This window comes from Camelus dromedarius, chromosome 22 (genome assembly GCF_036321535.1).
Source record: "Camelus dromedarius isolate mCamDro1 chromosome 22, mCamDro1.pat, whole genome shotgun sequence".
In the NCBI taxonomy this organism is placed as follows: Eukaryota; Metazoa; Chordata; class Mammalia; order Artiodactyla; family Camelidae; genus Camelus; species Camelus dromedarius.
Genome location: NC_087457.1, coordinates 12,940,333 through 12,958,516, shown reverse-complemented (window position 1 = coordinate 12,958,516; position 18,184 = coordinate 12,940,333). Strand labels below are relative to the sequence as shown.

Below are 18,184 nucleotides of genomic sequence, written 5' to 3'. Positions count from 1 at the left end.
CCCCCAAAGGAGACCGGAGGGCGCAGCAGGCCAAGAAGGGAGATGACCAGAGATGGGGCCCAGGCAGGACAGAGCGCAGGGGAGGAGGGACCAGGGCTGGGGAGGGAGGGAGGGCTTTGCAGACGAGAAGAGGACTCCACTCATTTACTCAACAATCCTTTATTGAGTCCACTGTGCTGCTTTCCAATTCTGAGGAAGCATCAACCAGATGACCTAGTATGGGGAGTTGTAGGGCAGACAAGGAGGTTTGGAAGGGAGGGAACACAGTGGGCAGGAGGAAGGGCGGGTATTGGAAGTTACGTTTGAGCCGAGTGTGGAAAGTACGATTAGGAGGTAGCCAGATGTGAAAGCGAGAGAGAGCGAGGGAATGTGGTGCAGGTGTTCCAGGAAGAGCAGATGGCCGGCCGCATGGAGAGGACACCTGAGGGTTGTTGAGCCATGGAGTGGAATGTTTGCAGGGTCTGGTGGGAAAGGAAGGCTGGAAAGAGAGACAGAGGCCAGAGCATGCCTGTCAGGCACGGGAAGACTCCTCTGCAGGTACCCAGGGGGCAGAGGCTGAGAGTGGAGGAGGTTGGCCTCGAGCTTGTCTGGGCCCCCAGGAGGTGAGCCTGGGGCACCCTGGGTGGTGTGGGGAGCTGTGGGCTGGGGTACAGACAGACTCCCAATCCCGCTCCCACCAATTTATGACTGTGAGCGGCTCACTTCTTCAATCTGAACTTGCTTATCTGTAAAATAGGGATATGTTTTCCTTTTATTTGTGTAATTCTCTCAGGGTGCTCATAAGGCTTAAATCAGGTAACAATACATCAGGAGCCCACAAGACAAAGCCCCGACTTCTCAGCCAGTCTCTGGGCCCTCTGAACCCTCCCCCCTGGCTCTCTCCCCCAGCCCATGCCGACCCTCTCCATAAAGGCTTCCCTTTGGGCTGCACCTCACCCTACTCTCTAGTTAGAATGTAATACCTTTTGGGCCCCCTTGAAAAATGTTTTATCACAGTATCAATGACAATTGCTCATTTCCCCCACAAACACCTTTTTTTTTGTTGTTAAAAAAAGACTTGCTTTTTTTTTCAGCGCAGTTTTAGGTTCACAGTGGAACTGAAAGATACAGAGATTTCCCATAGACCCCCGGCCCCCATACATGCAGTTTCCCCCTCTTTCCCTGTCTGTATACTTTCCAAATTTTCGAATCCCTAGCATTCAGCACAGTGCTAGGTAATTAAGATACTGAATAAGTGTTTAATAAATAAAGCATGGAGCCTAGCACTTCAGAGCCTCAATACTGATTTTTCCCCACATCTCGTCCATACTGCTTATAGGGTACATGCTTATTTAATATCAAAAGAATGGAGTGTTATCCTCCAAAGGGGCCACTGTGAGGGCAGCAGAAAGTTAAAGTGGGGCAGGGTCAGAGGGAATAGCTCAGTGGTAGAGTGCATGCTTAGCACGCACGAGGTCCTGGGTTCAATCCCCAGTACCTCCATTAAAAAGAAAAGTTAAGGCAAGTTTAACTCATTGGGCTTGAGGTAATTATGGATTATCTCCCTTTAGAGAACAGCTTATGTCCTCCAGCGCTCAATTCCTTAAACTGAGTTGGTTGCCATTATTTCACAGGTATCATTCTTATGTGTACAAAGGAGACAATCAGTATAAGTTCATGGACGGTATGGAATCTATCCCAAGAGGCTGACACAGTGCTGGGGACTCAGCAGATGGCAACAGCTGATACAGAGCGCTCCGTCTGCACCAGGCAGCACTCTGAGCAGTTCACACGTAGTCACTCAGTCCTTAGAACCACCACCTGAGAAGTCGGTCCTATCAGGATCCTTGTTTGTAGAAGAGGCACCTGAGGTACCGAGATGTGCAGCTGGACCAAGTCGGCAGAGCTCTGAACTGAAGAACCTAGGATGCACGATCAGGCGGTCTAGTCTGTGTGCTTCACCTTTTAAAATCTGCTTCTCTGTGAAAAGTGGTGCCCATGGCTGCCTCTCACACCCGGCACGTCATAGCGTGATGAACGGCTATTCTCATGCGCCCTCCATTCCCTGCAGGTAAGCCAGGGGTGCTGGCAGGGGTGCTGACAGTGAAAGCACTGTCTTTCTAAACCAGAAGAGCAAACTGAAGGCAGGTGGGCTGAATTTAACCTTCCAGATATTTTATTTGTCCTGCACCCTACAAAAATTTTGAGTTAGTTGCCAACATGAACTGTGGGGACAGAAAACAGATCAGTGGATGCCAGGGGCTGGGGAAGGAGGGAAGAGTTAAGTTCGAAGGGGAAGGGGTGATGGCTGCATAACTGTATGCAGTTGTTACAACTCATAGAACTGGACATTAAAAAGAGTGAATTTTACTGTAGGCAAACATATACATCAGTAAAACTCGGTCTGAGAGATGAATTCCCAGGCCATCTGGGTTTCTGACCTTGGGCACTGCCAGCACTGGGCCTGCCCTCTTCCTTGTGGTACTAGCAGCTGGCCAGCGGGGGCTCTGACTCCTCTCGGTTCTCGGTGTTTCCAGAGCAGCCGCATTGGAGGCCATTCTCCACGCCGGGTGTAGCCAAGTGGTGGCAGCAACTGCTGAGTGTCTGGAGTTAGGGAAAAAAAATTATTTTTAAAAGGAGACCAGGGAAAAGTAGGAGGCCGAAGAGGGGAAAGAGAGGCAAAGCTGGGACGTGAGACAGGAGACAAAGAACAGAACTGATTTTATCCTCTGCTTCCAAGTAGCCCTGGCAGGCCTGGAGGAGTAGACAGGCAGGGGAGGGCTAACAAGGTGGCTCGACCCAGAGCTTTGGGGCATGCCAGCAGCAGATCTCTAGGATCAGTGTCCTAATTCTTTCAGGTTAGATCTTAGGTCACTTAACTAGACACAAACCCTGCTTAGTTTGTAAAAGCAAGCACCCATGATGCAGTCTCTTGCTCTCGTTACCTGGGGGGCCTCTGCAGGGGTAATGTGAAAGATAAGGGTGGGAGGAAAACACACCCAAGAATGTCTTGCTTCCAGCAACCCTGGGATACTCTGATTCTTACACTGGTTATTTCCAGATTCTTCAACCTGGAGGGCTGTGGGCTCCCATGAAGGCTGCCTGACAGCATGTCCGGATTCAGTGTAAGGATCACTGCTGATCGCTCCTGCTTGCTCGGTGGGTCCTGCTGTCTTCATCTTTGGGTGCTCTACTGGACTCTAAAGCATCTTAGTGTACCAGCTTGAATTCACAGCACGCTCCCATCCATCCATCAACCCAGCCTTCAACTCCAAAAATACACATTGAGACCTAATATATGCCCGGCATCACTCTAGATGTAGGAGTACAGGACTGAATGTGACAAAAGTTCTGTCCTTAAGGGCTGACATTCTAGTGGGGGAGTGGACCAGACAGTAAAGGGGTGAAATTTATGTTGGATTGTGATACTTGCTATGGAAAGGATGCAGGTGGGGGTGGGGTGCTGTTTAAAACAATTCGTCAGGGAAAGTGAAACTTGAACAGAGATCTAAAGGCTGCGAGGGAAGGATTCATGCCAGTACCCAGAGCAAGTTATTTCCTAAGCAGAGAGAAAAGGAAATTCCAGCTTCATCCAGGGCATGGCTGACTGTCAGGGGGTGCACCCGCTCTGCCTGCTGGCCTGTGCCATCTGCCACCTGTATCTCACTCAGCCTGACCTGCCACCTGTACTCTTGTGAGCAAAACTGAGGCTACTTTCCAGCCTTCATGTCTGTGTAACACCTCTGGGGTTCACGCTGACGTGGCATCCCCGAAAAGCCCTCCACAAGGAGCAGTATGAGGATATCTGGCTCTGCTAAGTGTCCAGGGCCTGCCAGGAGTTTATCAGAGCCAAGGAGGAGAGCAGATACTGCGGTTTAAATTTAGCTAAGAGCATGCAATGTAAGGTCAAGGGCCAAGGAAAGGGAAAAAGAACAGCTGTTAAGAGTGAGAGATACGCTGCTGTACCCAGTTAGGTTGGGAGGAAGATGGTCAGGACAGGGGCTGCAGTAGATCTCCCTTACTTGTTTTCCTTGAAAGCAGTCTCATAGATTCCCCTATTGGAAAAAAAACTATTAAAGATAAAACAAAGGTACAAACTGAGGTTGACTTTGAAGTTTGATAATAGCAGAAGGGTACTAGCAGTGGTCCAGGAGAAAAAGCACCAGATTTCAGCATCTGCAAAGAGCCTGGATGGGGCAGAGCTGAGGGCAGCTGTTGCACTGAGCAGCGTGAGACTAAGAGGAGGGAAGCAGGTGGTCTAGTTTCATCCTTCAGGTCTAATTCTTTGCTGCTGCCTGTGTGACAAAGGCCTAAAATCAATATATTACTATGCATAATGACTGAAAGCTGGCTATAGCTTGGAAATTCCTGACCTACTGTGGAAATGAAGTCTCTTTTCTTTTTTGAATGTAAGAATAAATCATCTCTCTTGTGATTGCATTTGGAATTGTTTGAAGGAGGTTGAAAAGACAACTACAGTTAATCTGAATCTCTTGAAGGGGTCAGAAGTTCTGAAACAGTGGTGCTCAGAAAAACAAATGCTGTAATTCTGCTGACTCTCAAAGAAAATCTTCTTGTAAAGTTAGCAGCTTCCAAAAGTTGGTGATGGGGTTTTCCCTTTGTGTGGGTGTTAATAACAAATCCCGGCTCTTAAACAGTTTAAGATTAGAGGTGAAACACACTAGATAAATCATCAAGTAACAGCTGTTCATCACAAATCATTTACTTTGAAACCAACCCAATGATGAATAGCTCAGCAGTCAAATAGTTTATCAGCATTTGAGGCAGTTTTAAAATCACCTGAGCTCATGAAGTGTAAAGGGTATTTAATACTACAAAATAACTCAACCACAGAGGAATTGGACATAAACACCGAAGGACATCTTTGCTCAAGACTATAAAAAGTTAAGTGTCTGGAATAATTTTAGTTAAAACTGAGAGTCAGGCGAGAGCAGTCAAGTTGGTGGAGTGAAGGACCTGGAGCTCACCTTATGCCAAAATCATAGCTAACCGAACAATTATCGATGAAAAAGACTGAAACCTACCAAAAAAGATCTTTGACTGAACACATGAAGAAGGAATCACAATGAGCTGGGCAGGAGGGGTGCACTCACAATATAATCAAAACTGACCATCAGAGAGGATAACCGACTTCCTTGAACCCAAGGTGCTGGAGAAAACCAAGTCCCAGCTTTACCCTGTATTTAACCTTTAACCAAGTTCAGTACACGGTTCATTCCACGATACTGCTCGTTTGGAAAGTACAGCCTCTTACAATTACCGTGCAGTTAACATCATACCAGAAAGGGAGCATCGCCGGGGGTGTCAGCCAAGACACAATGGCCAAGAATAACCCAGATGTTTCAGTCACTGAAACACCAACTTATTTGTGCTTCTTTTTGGTAACAGCGTACGAGGCTCAAGATCGATCCAAACGACTAGAAAACCTAACGAAATTAATAGCATGTTTAGAGAAAAAGTCACCTGAATCTCATGAGAACATGGTTTGGAACAGCCGTTGGCGAAGGAGAAACAGCAGGAGCCACAGTGATGCCGTCTCTGGAGCACCAGGCTTCTGCTGTCATCAGTAACTGCAAAACATCACTGAGAGAGCCCTCCTCAAGCCTGAAAATTTGTTTTTCTTATCAGAAGAAAACATGCCGAGAGGAGAGGGGAGGACCTTAGTATGAAAACATTCCTGCGTGAGTAACTCTTAGGTTGGAATTGTGACAGGAGGGGAATCCCAGTGTGTGTGAATGGATTTACAGCTTATACCTTTGAGAGGAGAGATTTAATTATGTCTCTTCATTGCAGGCAACTCACACTTGGGAAAGAACACCATCATTTTGAGATTTGTATTTTATTTACAAGTAAATGAAGAAAGTCTCCTATAACCTCTAATTTGGGGTGAGAAGGGCAATATAAAGAAGTAGCTGCTGGCTCCACAGTGCTGTGTGAAAGCCGTCCCTGCCACTGTTTCTTTAAATGATGATTTTCTTATTTAAAAAAAAAAAAAAGAACCCACGTAATTTCTTCATGTTGTATACGTGGAAGAATTCAAAATAAAAATGACTTTCCCAATCTCTACAGTAGTCTTTGTAGGCTGTACCATGTGTGAAGCGGCCAGGATGTCACCTTCACTCAGTGACAGCCCCTGCTCCCCAAGAGCAATGGCCTCTGAGCCAAAGGCTTAATACTCATCAAGAGTGTCTGCTCGAGGGATGGAGAGGCCTCGGTCCTTCAGAGCCTGAACTTTCAGCTTCTCGGCCTCTAGCCTGGTCTGCTGCTCCACCCTTTGTTCTTCTAGGATTTCTTCAATGGACACTTGCTGGAGGGGTGTGTCACTCTCCTTTTCTAAGTCCTACAAAACAAGCAGGTTTGGAAAACTTCACCTGATGACCAAAACATCACATCTAAAGCAAAGGGGTTTCGGGTGGTTTTTTTGTACTGGTGGCAGGGCTCAGATAGCCCGACAGACAAATGGTACAAAGAGATGGCTGGCAGTGGTCCTACAGAACACATAAGCGTGTGGGAACAGGGAGCAGTACCAGTGTGTATGACCAAGCTTTAGGTTATCCAAAGTCAAGTCCTACATTAGTCTCTTAAAAAAGAGAAAAAGAAAACAACAAGAAAAGAACATCAGGGCTGCTCACAAACAGCTATCTCCCCAACCCCAGTCAATCCAAGAGAGAAGTTACCAACATCAGGATGGCTTCAGGGTAAATTCTGTATTTTTACAGCTTAATTTCGGGGGGGGGGTTGCTCAGTAAGAAGGTAGGAACATTGATTCAAAGTAGCACTGTTGCTACCCCACCCCCCGCATTTAAAGGCAATAAACTGTCCCTCTGTCACATTAACTAGGAGTTGTTAAATCATAACACAGGACTTCCTTCCCCTCTATGACAAGTCTTCTGGAGAAAACCTCAGCAGACCATTTGGCCAATATATTTCTACACTATTTTAATTTAAAATATTTTTGCTTAATAGAAATTTTTTCCCCTTGTTTCAAAAAAACACGTTCCTTGTATGAAATTTAGAAAACAGACAAGAAGAAAAAAATTTTAAAAAACTATCTATGATCCAGTGTGGAGGAATAATACTTTGGTGAACGTCCTTCCAGTTTTTCTATGTATATACTGACTTAAGAAAAAGCTCAATGCAAAATTGGCTATTTTTTCCACTTAATACAGTGTATTATGCTTAATATTTTTACTTTTGAACACTTACAAACGTTTAATAATTGATTTTATAATGCAAAACCTTGCTGTAACAGTATCTCACTATCAACAGGCTCAGTTTATGCTCCTTAAAATGAACCCACAGGTTATTCTGTGGTTTCGTTACATGGAACGCCCATACAGACAGGGATTCCTACTTCTCATTCTCCTCTGTCACTTTTAATTATAAAATTCTGGGAAGGCATCAACACATTGTCCAGATGTTCCAGCCTGCCACTGGATACTAATCTTCACGAGCTGCCAAGGCCTCAGAACCCACAGGCGCTGACACAGCAGATGGAGGACTCTGGCCAGAGAGGTCAGAATGAAAGCCACACGTTTACATAAGCAAGCCCTGCCCTGGGTCAAAACTTAACTGCATCCAGCAAGATGTATGTTATCAGGTGTAATCTCCCCTCATACCCCACGGGCGGCAGAAGGGAAGATAACGTTCTTGGCTTAGTGTACTACACCTCTTGGGCTTTTCAATGTTATGCATTGAGCTAGTCATGTGGTTATGATAATGCTGTTTCACAATGATCAGTCTGTTACTTCAGACCATGTGTGTCTCATTATCCTTGAGGTAGGATCCAGGGACCTGGATATTTACAGGAACTAAATGGTTTCTAGGTTTGAGATTCCCTAGAATTGGTATGGAATTTCTTCACATTGACTGCTGATTTGTGTAACTATGTAAGCATTCCTGAACCATATTTTTTCAGTGGTACCACCGTAAAAATTCTGCAGCATGCAAACCATAACATACAAAAAAGGAGTACTTTTCTTTACAGAAGGGCTCCCAGGAAACAGTGAATAAACGCAAGTTCACTTCTCTTCACACACAACCAAACAGGGCCATTTGTGCCAATGTAACTCACACAGGAAGTGCCAGCTGTGGCGTTTACACTATTTTAGTTTAAATTGGTTCCCCTGACAGTGAAGTGATGTATCTCCCCTTCACAAATCAAATTCAGAAAAGAATGAAAAAAAGGAAAAAATCACCTACAATCCTGCCATCCAGGGGTGGGTCAGCCTCTTAAGGTGCTGCCAGACCACTTCCCAGTCACTTACTGCCTGCTCCCCAACCCCAGGTGCTTTATTTCAACCTTTACATGGTACCAGGAGGTAACAATTTCCGCTGCTTAAACATGAGACAAGAAATGATAACACTGAACCAAAAATGTCAACCACAAAAATATTTTTTAAATTAGGAAGAAAAAGTTATTTCATATATTTCACAGCAACACTCAGACAGGATTGACTAGTCATTCCTAGCTAACTGTTTCAACGTGAGGTCTCGGAACCAACGTGACCCTGGCAGAACTACCTCCATCCTTCCTCAAACGGCCTACCATTAAAAATAGCTATGGACCAAATCACCCCACTCCAAAGACTTCTGTAAACCTGACTTAAGATGTGGCTAGGTATTGGGAAACTTTACTGAAAACTTTAAAGATAAAATCAAGCAAACACCAAGGTTTGATTTTCCTGGAAAGCCAATAATCAGAAGCACCAGGCTTAGGTCAAAGATTTTACATAACGTACTTCTCTTTTAAAGTAAATGTTTCATCTGAAATACGAAATCAAGTTTTATCTTCTTTTAAAAATGAGTACTCTGACGGGGGGAGGGTTTAGCTTAAGTGGTAGAGCAGATGCTCAGCATGCATGAGGTCCTGGGTTCAATCCCCAGTACCTCACATTAAAAAAAAATTAAATAGAACTAATCACCCCCCAAAACAAACAAAACAAAAACTTAAAAATAAATAAATGCTTAAAATAAAAAAGCACTCTGAGTACTTCTCTCTTTTTTTTTTTTTTTTTGATTTTTTTGGTTTTGTTTTTTTTGAGGGGGACGTAATGAGCTTTATTTTTCATGGAGGGACTGGGGATTGAACCCAGGATCTTGTGCACGCTAAGCACTCCCTCTACCACTGAGCTATACCCTCCCCCCTGAGTACTTCTAATATATATGTTTTGGAATAGTTTTCTAATAGTCCACACACATATTCAGAGACTTAACAGTAACACCACTTTAGAGGATGTGATTTAACTTGTCACCTGCCAGCTGGTCTTCCTGACCCAGATGGCAGGTACCTCCTCCTTGGCTGTGAGCTAAGGCTCCAAGTGAAGGTGAGCTCCACTCTCAGGAAAGTTAACAGAAAGGATTCTTCTGCAGCCATTCTTTTCCCTCCCCACGCTTAAAAACATGAATGTCACACTGTATATGCAATGTGCCTTTCCCCCAAACACCGCTAATTAACTTTCTGTCATGAACAACTGTTTAAATGACTCCAAAATGTTCCAATGTCAATTAAACCATACTCCATTGAGTTATTCTCTTCTTAGGTATCAAGCTTCTATTTTCTATTAGAGACACCGGAATAATACATTAACAAACACGTGTGTAGGACAGTATTTTTTTTTTATGATATTGGCAAAATCAATGATATTTTGCTTTAGTCAAAACCTTTAAAATGCCACGAGGCACTTTAACTGTTTTCTGTAGCTTTCCTTTTACAGCGTAACTTTCCTAAGCTAATTTGGTGGTTTCCTATGAGAAGCTGGGTGAATGTGGAAAATATATTTTTCCCATCTTGGAAAAGAAAAAAACCTAACTAGCATGATTAACAAGATCTATAGCAGCTTAACAGTTTTCACTTACTATTTCTCCTAGTAGGACCACATTTTCTCCTCTGACCACAAAAATCCCTCGAGGAATATCACCGTATTTTTTGCCCACATGAATACGCTCCACAGTCTGATGTAGCACTAAGTTAGCTATAAGTGTACAGGGAAGAAACAAAGATATTTAGTTCAAATTACTCGTAAAGGTCCATAACTCAATTAAGCAGTGAGTTCAAGTAGAAAAGGTTTAGCTAAACATGATTTTCAAACCTTCTAATTCTCAGAAAAGCTAAACTTTTGATCTCTTTCTGCTTCATTAAGACACACCACTTAGGAGACTTTCAAACAACTGCAAACTGAGAGAGTATTTGCCATTACGTTGCACGAATACAAGAGGATGGTGGAAGTGAGTTAAGAAAACTGAATTTCTTTATGAGGTAACTGCTAGTATCACCAATGGCTGTAAGAAAATAAAAATGATAGGGCACCTGGAACACTAAATCCCAAACAACTGCAGAAAGGAAAACTCTGGTTTTTTGGAAGGAAACGGTTTCTCTGTGTTGTGTGGGGGTGTGATGTGATGGTTTATCAAAGAGCTGACTTTGTTTCAGTACTTAGGATTCATTTAATCTAATGGATTATAATACAACAATAACCTATTTCTTCCCTTTGTCAGATAACCATAATCTGGTCATCTGAAAGTGAAGTCAGAATTCACAGCTTTTCCTTCAAAGTTGTCTGATGAATTTGACTTAAGATTTAGAACCTCAACCTGTGAAGAATAATTACTTTTCTTCAGTTGATACTGTTTGTCTTACTTGAAGAAAGGCAGGTATCTGTGCTCCTCTTGTCTATAATTTTTGTAAGTTTTACAATTATGTTGTTTATCCTCATGGCCAAAGCCGCTTATCTAGCAGATGTCCAGCAAATGTTGATATGAAGTGAGAAGTTCCTCAAAACAGATGCAAATATAAGATCTCTCGAGAAAAATGCAGGAGGCAAAACCAAGACCAAGACCTTGAGTCCGATGTATCCGTAAGTGTAAAATCTTGAGTTTAATGTTGGAGGTCCCTAAAAAGCTTCAGGAAAGGCCTTCCATCCCATTTTCATTGGACAGGGAGGGATTACCTTCAGTGCAGGAACTGCTTTGAAAAGTAGTCACACCCAAGCCAATGTACAAATAAACAGCTTTTTCAGTGGACTGAGTTTATTTCTATCATCTGGCTCCCTCTAATGGGGAAAATAAAAAATAGCCCCAAACACTGTAATCACCATGTTTGAGTGAAAACCAGTTTTTGAAATACAAGCTCATGAACAAAACTTTTGGACCATCTAACTGTAATCTAGAAACTCAGAACAGTATTCCATTATGCCAGACACGTGAAAAAAGTTGCAGATAAAAAAAATTCAATATGCAACAACACAGAAATACAATGGACAGCTCTTATTATGCAGAGTATAGAAGCCCATAACTAATACATACCAAATTGATCAATGCTTCTTAAAAAGCCTATAAGTGTCCTTCCATCTCGAAGCAGGACCAAGTGCTTTTCTAGGGAGAGGAAAAGAGATCTTTAAAAAAAATGAAAACTGTTAGCTTCAGTGAGTTTAAAGGATAACAACAAAAACAAAGCTACTAACAGATTCAGCTCTGCCACTTCCTCTTCCGATATATTTAAGGCAGAGCTCACTGGGGAATCAGAAGGATGACCAAGGCAGCCTGGGGTTCAGATGCGAAGACTAGTGGTGAAAAGAATCAGAGGAGCGTGGCAGAGGGGAAAGGAACTGGGTGTGTGGTCAGGGGGCCTGAATGACTGGCTCCGGATGCTGATGCTTGCGAGGTACACCCTCTCGGTGTTGTGTCAGTGTCCATACCTGCCAGTTTAGAAATTGAGTCTACATGATCTTTGTGATCTTAATTCAAGAATTATTTTCCCCTCAACTTAGAAGGAAGTTTCTATTTCACATTTTGGAATCAGGTGAATTATTTTATTTCATTTTATTTTAATTAATTATTAATTTATTTAGAGTTATAGTCAATTTACAGTGTTGTATCAATTTCCTCAGGTGAATTATTTTAAAATACAAATAGTGCCTCAGACATATAAAAAGAGGATGCTGAAAACGAACTGGAGAAAAAATTCAGTAATATTTATTGAGAGCTATGTGCTGTTCTGGGACCTAGCTCTATAGCAGAACATAAGATTCAGAGTCACCAGCCTCATGAACTTATATTCCTGGTGGACGAAGTCAAACAAATAAAAATGGCCTATAGTGACTAGTCTAGCAGAATAATAAACAAGATAATAGGATAGTGGGAGGAAGAGGGGAAGCAGCTACAGAAGAGAGGGTGGGTGGCTAGGGAAAACCTCTGAGGAGGTGACTCTGAGCTGACACTAAAGAATGACAGTAAGTTAGAACAGCTGGCAAAATTCATTCGTTTCTTCAGTGCCATACCTAAAGTACTTTCTAGATGCAGAACAGAGGAATAAGACCGATTCTTTCCTGAAGGAATTTATAGGCTTCCTTGGGGTATAGTTAAGTACCACAGGAAAGGCAATCTTAATTATATGAAACTGAGAGAAACTGTATCTAGCTGGAGGAGGTATCTGAGTTCGACCTTGAAAGGTAGATAATTTCTGGCCATGGGAAGAGTGACAGGGAAAGGGAAGAGGAAGGAAATCTGTAATTTAGGTAGAAGAAAAAAGAGCTGTGTATCCAAGTGTTTAGCTAAAAGGTGAGAGTATGAGGGGGAATAAAAGGAGATGAGGTCTGAAGAGTACTGGGAGCAGGCTGAGTCTGGGTGTGACTTCACAGGAAGCAAGGAAACACTTAAGATTAAACTGGCAGAAAAGAGAGCAGGTTTGAGGCTATTCCCAGAGTCAGAGGCATGAAGAAGAGACCTGAACCAGCGAAGAGTTGGGAAGGGAAGGGCAAGGACTCAGACGCTGAGGTTGTAAGGGATGGGCATGGACACCCAGTTCTGTCTGCATATGTAGGTATATGTGAGAGAGCAGATGCTGAAGAGAGGAGTTAAAGAAGATGTAGGAATTCTGAGTCATCATGTCAGGGAGTCACCATTTACCAAAAGTTGGGAGTGAAAGAAGCAAGCTCAGGTGGAAGGTTATCAGCTGTTGTGATTCTGAAGTGCCATCAGGACATCTACGTAGAAATGTCAACAGGCAGCTGGAAATGTAAGACTAGAAGGCCGAACAGATTACAATTAGAGTAATTATGGATAAGTCCAGGAGCTCTTCTAGAGATTTAAAGAAAGCATCAGGCCAACGATGGAACCTAAAAGACCATCTGTTTTAGGGAACAATAAGAGCTGCAGAGGTAAGAAAATCGGCAAGTACCAGTGTTGGAGGAATCAAGAAAATAAAAAATCCAGTGGTGACAGTATCACAGTGCTGCGGAGGGGAGGGAAGAACTCGGAGGAGCGCATGAGACTTTTAAAGAATGCATCTCAGTAGTGTGTTGAGAACAAAAATCAGACTGCAGGGGTAACAGAGGTGGTATATTGTAGGTGGTCAAAAAGGAGAGTTAAAATGGGAGATGACTCAGAAGAGTTTTGTAGGTAAAGATACGAAAAAAGGATGGGAATTAGACAGGGAAACACAACTGAGAAAAAATTTGAGATGACCAGAGAAGAACATACATGAAGGGGAGGGTGCAGGGGGAGACAGAAAGAGATAAGATATGAGAAGAAAAGTATTAATTTGGATTTTAAAAAATGATTTCAGACAATAGGAAGATAACTTGATCATAAACTCACTCTTCAATTTGCACACACTAACTATAGGAATTGTTGTAACTTGTTTGGAACTGTCTGTAAACTATTCTGCAGCAATTACAAGTTAATGAGACAGATCACATGATTAAAACGATTTAAAAAAACGTTGCTTGAGGAATAATTCACAGATGACAGTTTAGAAAAAGGAAAGACAGGACAACTTATACAGGATTGAGCTCTGCCTCAGGACAGTGACTAGGAATAAGAGGTCCTCTTAACAAAAGCAAAAGAATACTGTCTAGGAGGGGAAAAAAAAAGTTTGAAGTGACTTAGCCTTTCTGGAAATGTCAATACCTTTTCTGGCAGCGGTCTCTACTACCGTAACCTGAACGTCTAAAGACTCAACGGCAAAAGAAGATTGCAAACGGACACACAACATAAAGCTTATGTTTAGTATCAATTAAGTCCAACCGCTGTTGTATTTAATATTTTCATTTGTTGACGAGTCCTTTCTCAAAGGAGTCTCATTCATCCCCCAGGAACCACTTCGTACTTTGAAATATCACAGGTGGGAGATGATGGACTGGGGTGGGGCTTGAGGGAGGAGGCAATTTTCGGCCTCAGCAGCCGCATCCCTGCAAAGCAGGAATGAATTCTACAACTTGAGCGGGGACTGGTGGAGGCTGCGAGAGACAGGATACAGGTAGTAGGCTAGCAGGTGGGCAAACGGTGTGTCCCGTGGCTCCTCCATCCAGTGAAGGACGTCAACGCCGAATGCCCAGAACTCTGCCAAAGACACACCGCCCTCCCGCCCCAGACTCATTTTCTGAGCTCCCTTCCAAGAGGCACCCTCCTGGAAGGAAGGGTCTCACCGCAGACTTCACCTAGAGGAGATGAACTACTCACTGTCAATGTCCTCGATGAGGCTGGCGGTGCCGGGCATATAGTTCATTTTGAACTGATATAAGGCTGCAATGTATAGCGACGGTGGGCCAGTGTGTCCAATAACTCCTTCTACCTACAGGAGTCGCCGCCTCGGCGGGACCGGGACAGGAACCCGGACCCGGACCAGCACGTCCGCCCCGGCTTTCAGCCGCCGGGGCCTGCCGGAAACGCCGCCATATTACCCCCACCCACTTCCGGCGTCACGTGCCCGTCCTCAGGAAGAGGCGGGACGTAGTGCTGTCCCTGGACTACATATCCGCATCCCTGATAAGAGGGAAAAGGAATTTAGTTTGGATAGATGGTGGTGAACTGTGCTCTCCTTTTTAAGGTACACGGTGCCGCCCCTCGTTTTCCTGCTTCCTAAGCCCCAGAGTCACAGCGCTCCGTCCTTCGACTCTCAAGACTCGGAAGCTGAGGGGGCGGGACCCGGCCTGAGATTGGCTGTTGTCGGCCGACCCCCCTCACTGCAGTCCATTCGCGCTCGCCGGTAGGCGCCTGCGCAATGGGCCGGCAGTGGGGGGCGGGAAGCGCCTCGGGGCAGTGGAGCCCATGTCGGCCTTGAGGCGCTCGGGCTACGGCCCCAGTGACGGTCCGTCTTATGGCCGCTACTACGGGCCTGGGGGAGATGTGCCCGTGCACCCACCTCCGCCCATATATCCCCCCCGCCCCGAACCTCCCCAGCCTCCCATTTCCTGGCGGGTGCGCGGAGGCGGCCCGACTGAGACCACCTGGCCGGGAGAAGGCGGAGGAGGCGATGGCTACTATTCCTCTGGAGGCGCCTGGTCCGAGCCGGGTCGAGCTGGAGGAAGCCACCAGGTAAGCTTTGCGCTGTCTGTCCCAGGGAATCCGATAGGGGAGTCTTTGGGGGTGAGGGCCGTTGGGATTGATAGACCTCCAAGAGTTCGTAATGAATCGGGCTTCCTGTGTTTTCCTTACGCGGGGTTTGGAGAGACCGAGACTAGGATCGTGGGGTGGTGGGATTTCCTTGAGTTCTCCTTGCCCCTCCTTTTCTGGTTCAACCATAATAAATGTCTTGCCATTAAAAAAGAGGAAAAGATCTTGCGCTGCCCTGCTAAGCTAAGTAGCAGGCTGCGGAATCTCTCGCCTGGGAACGACGTTGGGCTGGAGGGACCCGGCTCAGCTTTTCGAGCCCTAACAATTTATCCTGCGTGGCTTGTCGGGCCGGCTCTCCACGAGAAGCCGGGTGGTTGCAGCCCCCTCCGTCACTCAGCAACCCCTCCCGCTGGGAAGGAACCTGAAGAAAGGGGAGGGATCTGGGCATTTAGCCCTTTGCCCCTAGTGCTTTGCTTGGTATTGAATCATGCGTAATCAGTGTTGTAAAGCACCTTTACGTGGATTGTTTTATTTGATCTTAACTGTGACTGAAACGTAAATGTCATTAAAGCGTCCCTATTTTACGATAAAAGAATTTTTGGCCGTGAGAGATTAACTCAGTTAATCTGTTCGGACCTCTAACATTTTATCCCCTGTATTCCTGCTGGACATATACTTTTGTTTCGTTAATGCCGTATTTTTCGTAGATAATTTTCGTTATAATTATATCCTCATTGATTGAAAATGTAATAGTGAAATTCCCATACATTGCTGGTGGGAATGTAAAATGGTTCAATGCTTTGGAAAACAGTTTGGCAGTTCATCAGAAGGACGAGCATACTGTTAGGATATTACTCAGCAGGTCTGCTCCTAGAGATATTCACAGGAGACCTGAAAACCTGTTCACATAAAACTTGTATACAAGTTTATAGCAGCGTTTTTCATAATAGCCATAAAGGGAAATAACCCAAATGTCCATCAACTGATGAATAGATAAAATATACTGTCTTCATACAACGAAATTATTTAGTCATAGAAAGGAATGAAATACTGATTCATTCAACAACATGGATGTGCCTTGAAAATATGCTACATTAATGCAGCCAGTCACAAAGACCACACATTATATGAAATGTCCACAATAGGCAAATCTGTAGAGAGAAAGATTTGTCATTGCTGGGGGCCTGGGTACATTGGGGAAGATAGACAAAGGGTATGGGGTTTCTTTTTGGGATGAAGAAAATTTTCTGGAATTAGTGATGATAATTACACAACTCTAAATAGACTAAAAATCATTGAAATGTGCACTTTATTAGTTTTTATTTTTTAAAGCATATTTGGGTTTTTTTGGAGGGGGTAATTAGATTTATTTATTTGTTGTTATTTTTTAACGGAGGTACTGGGGATTGAACCCAGGACCTCGTGCATGCTAAGCTCGTGCTCTACTGCCGAGCTCTACCCTCCAAATTGTGCACTTTAAAAGAGTAGGTTTTATGGTATATCTTTTAAAAATTCTATGAGAAAAAAAAATATAGTATGAGAGGTTAATTGCCAAGAAAGGCCCATGATTTCTCTGTCTAAATCTGGAATAAGTAGCCTGTGGGACTTCAACCCCATGACACTTCCCAGAGTGATGAAATGCTTGGCCTATAAGTAGGCAAACTACATCAAAGCTCAATTGAAGGGAAAGATGACGCCACTTTAGCTTACTGTGTTATCAAAACAGAAGTGTGTTTTCGGGTTAAGGTTAGCGAAGTGAAGATCTTATTATTGTGTAGGGAGTTGTCAGGTGTAGTGGAGAACAGGTGTGCACACACGGTGGGTCATGGTGCCGGAGCTGTTGAGGAAGCTCCATAAAGCTGGAATGTGCAACAGGCACTGTAAACCATCTCAAGGGTTTATCTTCCAGGTTGATGTTTCTGAAACTTGGAAAGTATGGGACGATAATTTCTTTTTTTTGTTTTGGGGGGAGATAATTAGGTTTATTTACTTATTTTGGTAGAGGTAGTGGGGATTGAACCCAGGACCTTGTGCATGCTAGGCATGTGCTCCATCGCTGAGCTGTACCCTCCCCCCGGGATGATAATTTCTTAAGCAGCAGAAGGAAACTAATACAAAAAATATACATACGTGTTGTCATCCATGTTGCAAGTTTTTTTCCTAAATCATTGTTAACTTTATTCTCGTTTTTGACGTATAACTTTTACATTTTTAAATAATCAAACATGTCAAACTTAAAAAAAAAAAGTTAGGCATCCTTTAAACCTTACTCTTTAAATTTGTGGTCCATGGACTAGAAGAAGCTTCATTGGAGGTTGCAAGAAATGCAGAATCGCTCCTGCTTCAGACTTACTGCTGCTGCAGTTTAATAAGATCCTCGTGTGATTCATGAGCACTTTCATGTTTGAGAAGCATTGCACTGTAGAACTGAATATATTGAGATAATGGTGCCCTGACCCACTACAAAGACTTGACTTTGTGTTAACAGATTTAAATGTGGCAGGGGGAAAAATGGAAAACCTCCCCCTATTTTCTTTCTTTCCTAACCCTGTTAGTTGTCCTTGCAGCCCTGAAGTTTGATTCCTGAACTAGCAGCATATGCATCACCTAGGAGCTTGTTGGAAATGCTGCATTTTGGGCCCCGCCCCAGACCTGCCGAATCAGAATGTGCCTTTTAAGGAGATCCCTAGGTGATTTACATGTTCCTCGAAACAAGTCATCCAAGAGAGTGCTGAGATGGAAGCTGAAAGCCGCAGTCTCATAACCTAATCTTGGAAGTGACGTACCATCACTTCTGCCATATACTGTTGGTCAGAGAGACCAACCCTGGTACAGTGCTGGAGGCGGCTTC

At 44.0% G+C, this 18,184-nt stretch overlaps 3 protein-coding genes and 1 long non-coding RNA gene across 10 annotated transcripts in view; 2 read left to right on the top strand and 2 right to left on the bottom strand.

Moving 5' to 3' along the window:
- STAR (steroidogenic acute regulatory protein) overlaps nucleotides 1-14,531 on the bottom strand; it is a 28,690-nt gene extending 14,159 nt beyond the window's left edge. Inside the window, exons 1-3 of one of the 6 annotated variants that reach the window (XM_064477459.1) lie at nucleotides 14,461-14,531; nucleotides 11,305-11,373; nucleotides 2,421-2,583 (exon numbers count right to left, since the gene is read on the bottom strand). The gene's annotated coding sequence lies outside the window, so the exon portion shown is untranslated. Of the gene's footprint in view, nucleotides 1-2,420; nucleotides 2,584-3,025; nucleotides 4,610-5,463; nucleotides 5,603-9,858; nucleotides 9,968-11,304; nucleotides 11,374-14,460 lie in introns of those variants that run through there. The other 5 variants (XM_064477460.1, XM_064477462.1, XM_064477461.1 and 2 more) reach the window with 5 other exon arrangements.
- Nucleotides 5,618-6,010, top strand: LOC116149118 (uncharacterized). The gene is made up of 2 exons (XR_004132728.2): nucleotides 5,618-5,681; nucleotides 5,794-6,010. It is a non-coding gene; the product is annotated as an uncharacterized LOC116149118 (long non-coding RNA).
- On the bottom strand, nucleotides 5,821-14,599 carry LSM1 (LSM1 homolog, mRNA degradation associated). Its single transcript, XM_010981113.3, has 4 exons — nucleotides 14,461-14,599; nucleotides 11,305-11,373; nucleotides 9,859-9,974; nucleotides 5,821-6,340 (listed from the first exon to the last, which is right to left on the bottom strand). The coding sequence occupies exons 1-4, from the start codon at nucleotides 14,504-14,506 to the stop codon at nucleotides 6,170-6,172; spliced, it is 402 nt and encodes a 133-aa protein (XP_010979415.1). The 5' UTR covers nucleotides 14,507-14,599; the 3' UTR covers nucleotides 5,821-6,169.
- Nucleotides 14,600-14,892: 293 nt separating this feature from the next.
- The window catches only part of BAG4 (BAG cochaperone 4), a 34,036-nt gene continuing 30,744 nt past the window's right edge, over nucleotides 14,893-18,184 (top strand). For both annotated transcript variants that reach the window (XM_064477458.1, XM_010981112.3), the window contains exon 1: nucleotides 14,893-15,315. In XM_064477458.1, the coding sequence (XP_064333528.1) occupies nucleotides 15,049-15,315 (267 nt within the window). In that variant the 5' untranslated portion in view covers nucleotides 14,893-15,048. The remainder of the gene's footprint in view (nucleotides 15,316-18,184) is intronic.

Excerpts from the sequence above, each read along its gene's own strand:
- LSM1 (XM_010981113.3), bottom strand. The coding sequence starts at position 14,506 with ATGAACTATATGCCCGGCACCGCCAGCCTCATCGAGGACATTGACA. Across the intron at positions 11,374-14,460 it reads CCTCATCGAGGACATTGACA|AAAAGCACTTGGTCCTGCTT; the intron begins GTGAGTAGTTCA and ends TCCTCTCCCTAG. Across the intron at positions 6,341-9,858 it reads TGGTCCTACTAGGAGAAATA|GACTTAGAAAAGGAGAGTGA; the intron begins GTAAGTGAAAAC and ends CTTGTTTTGTAG.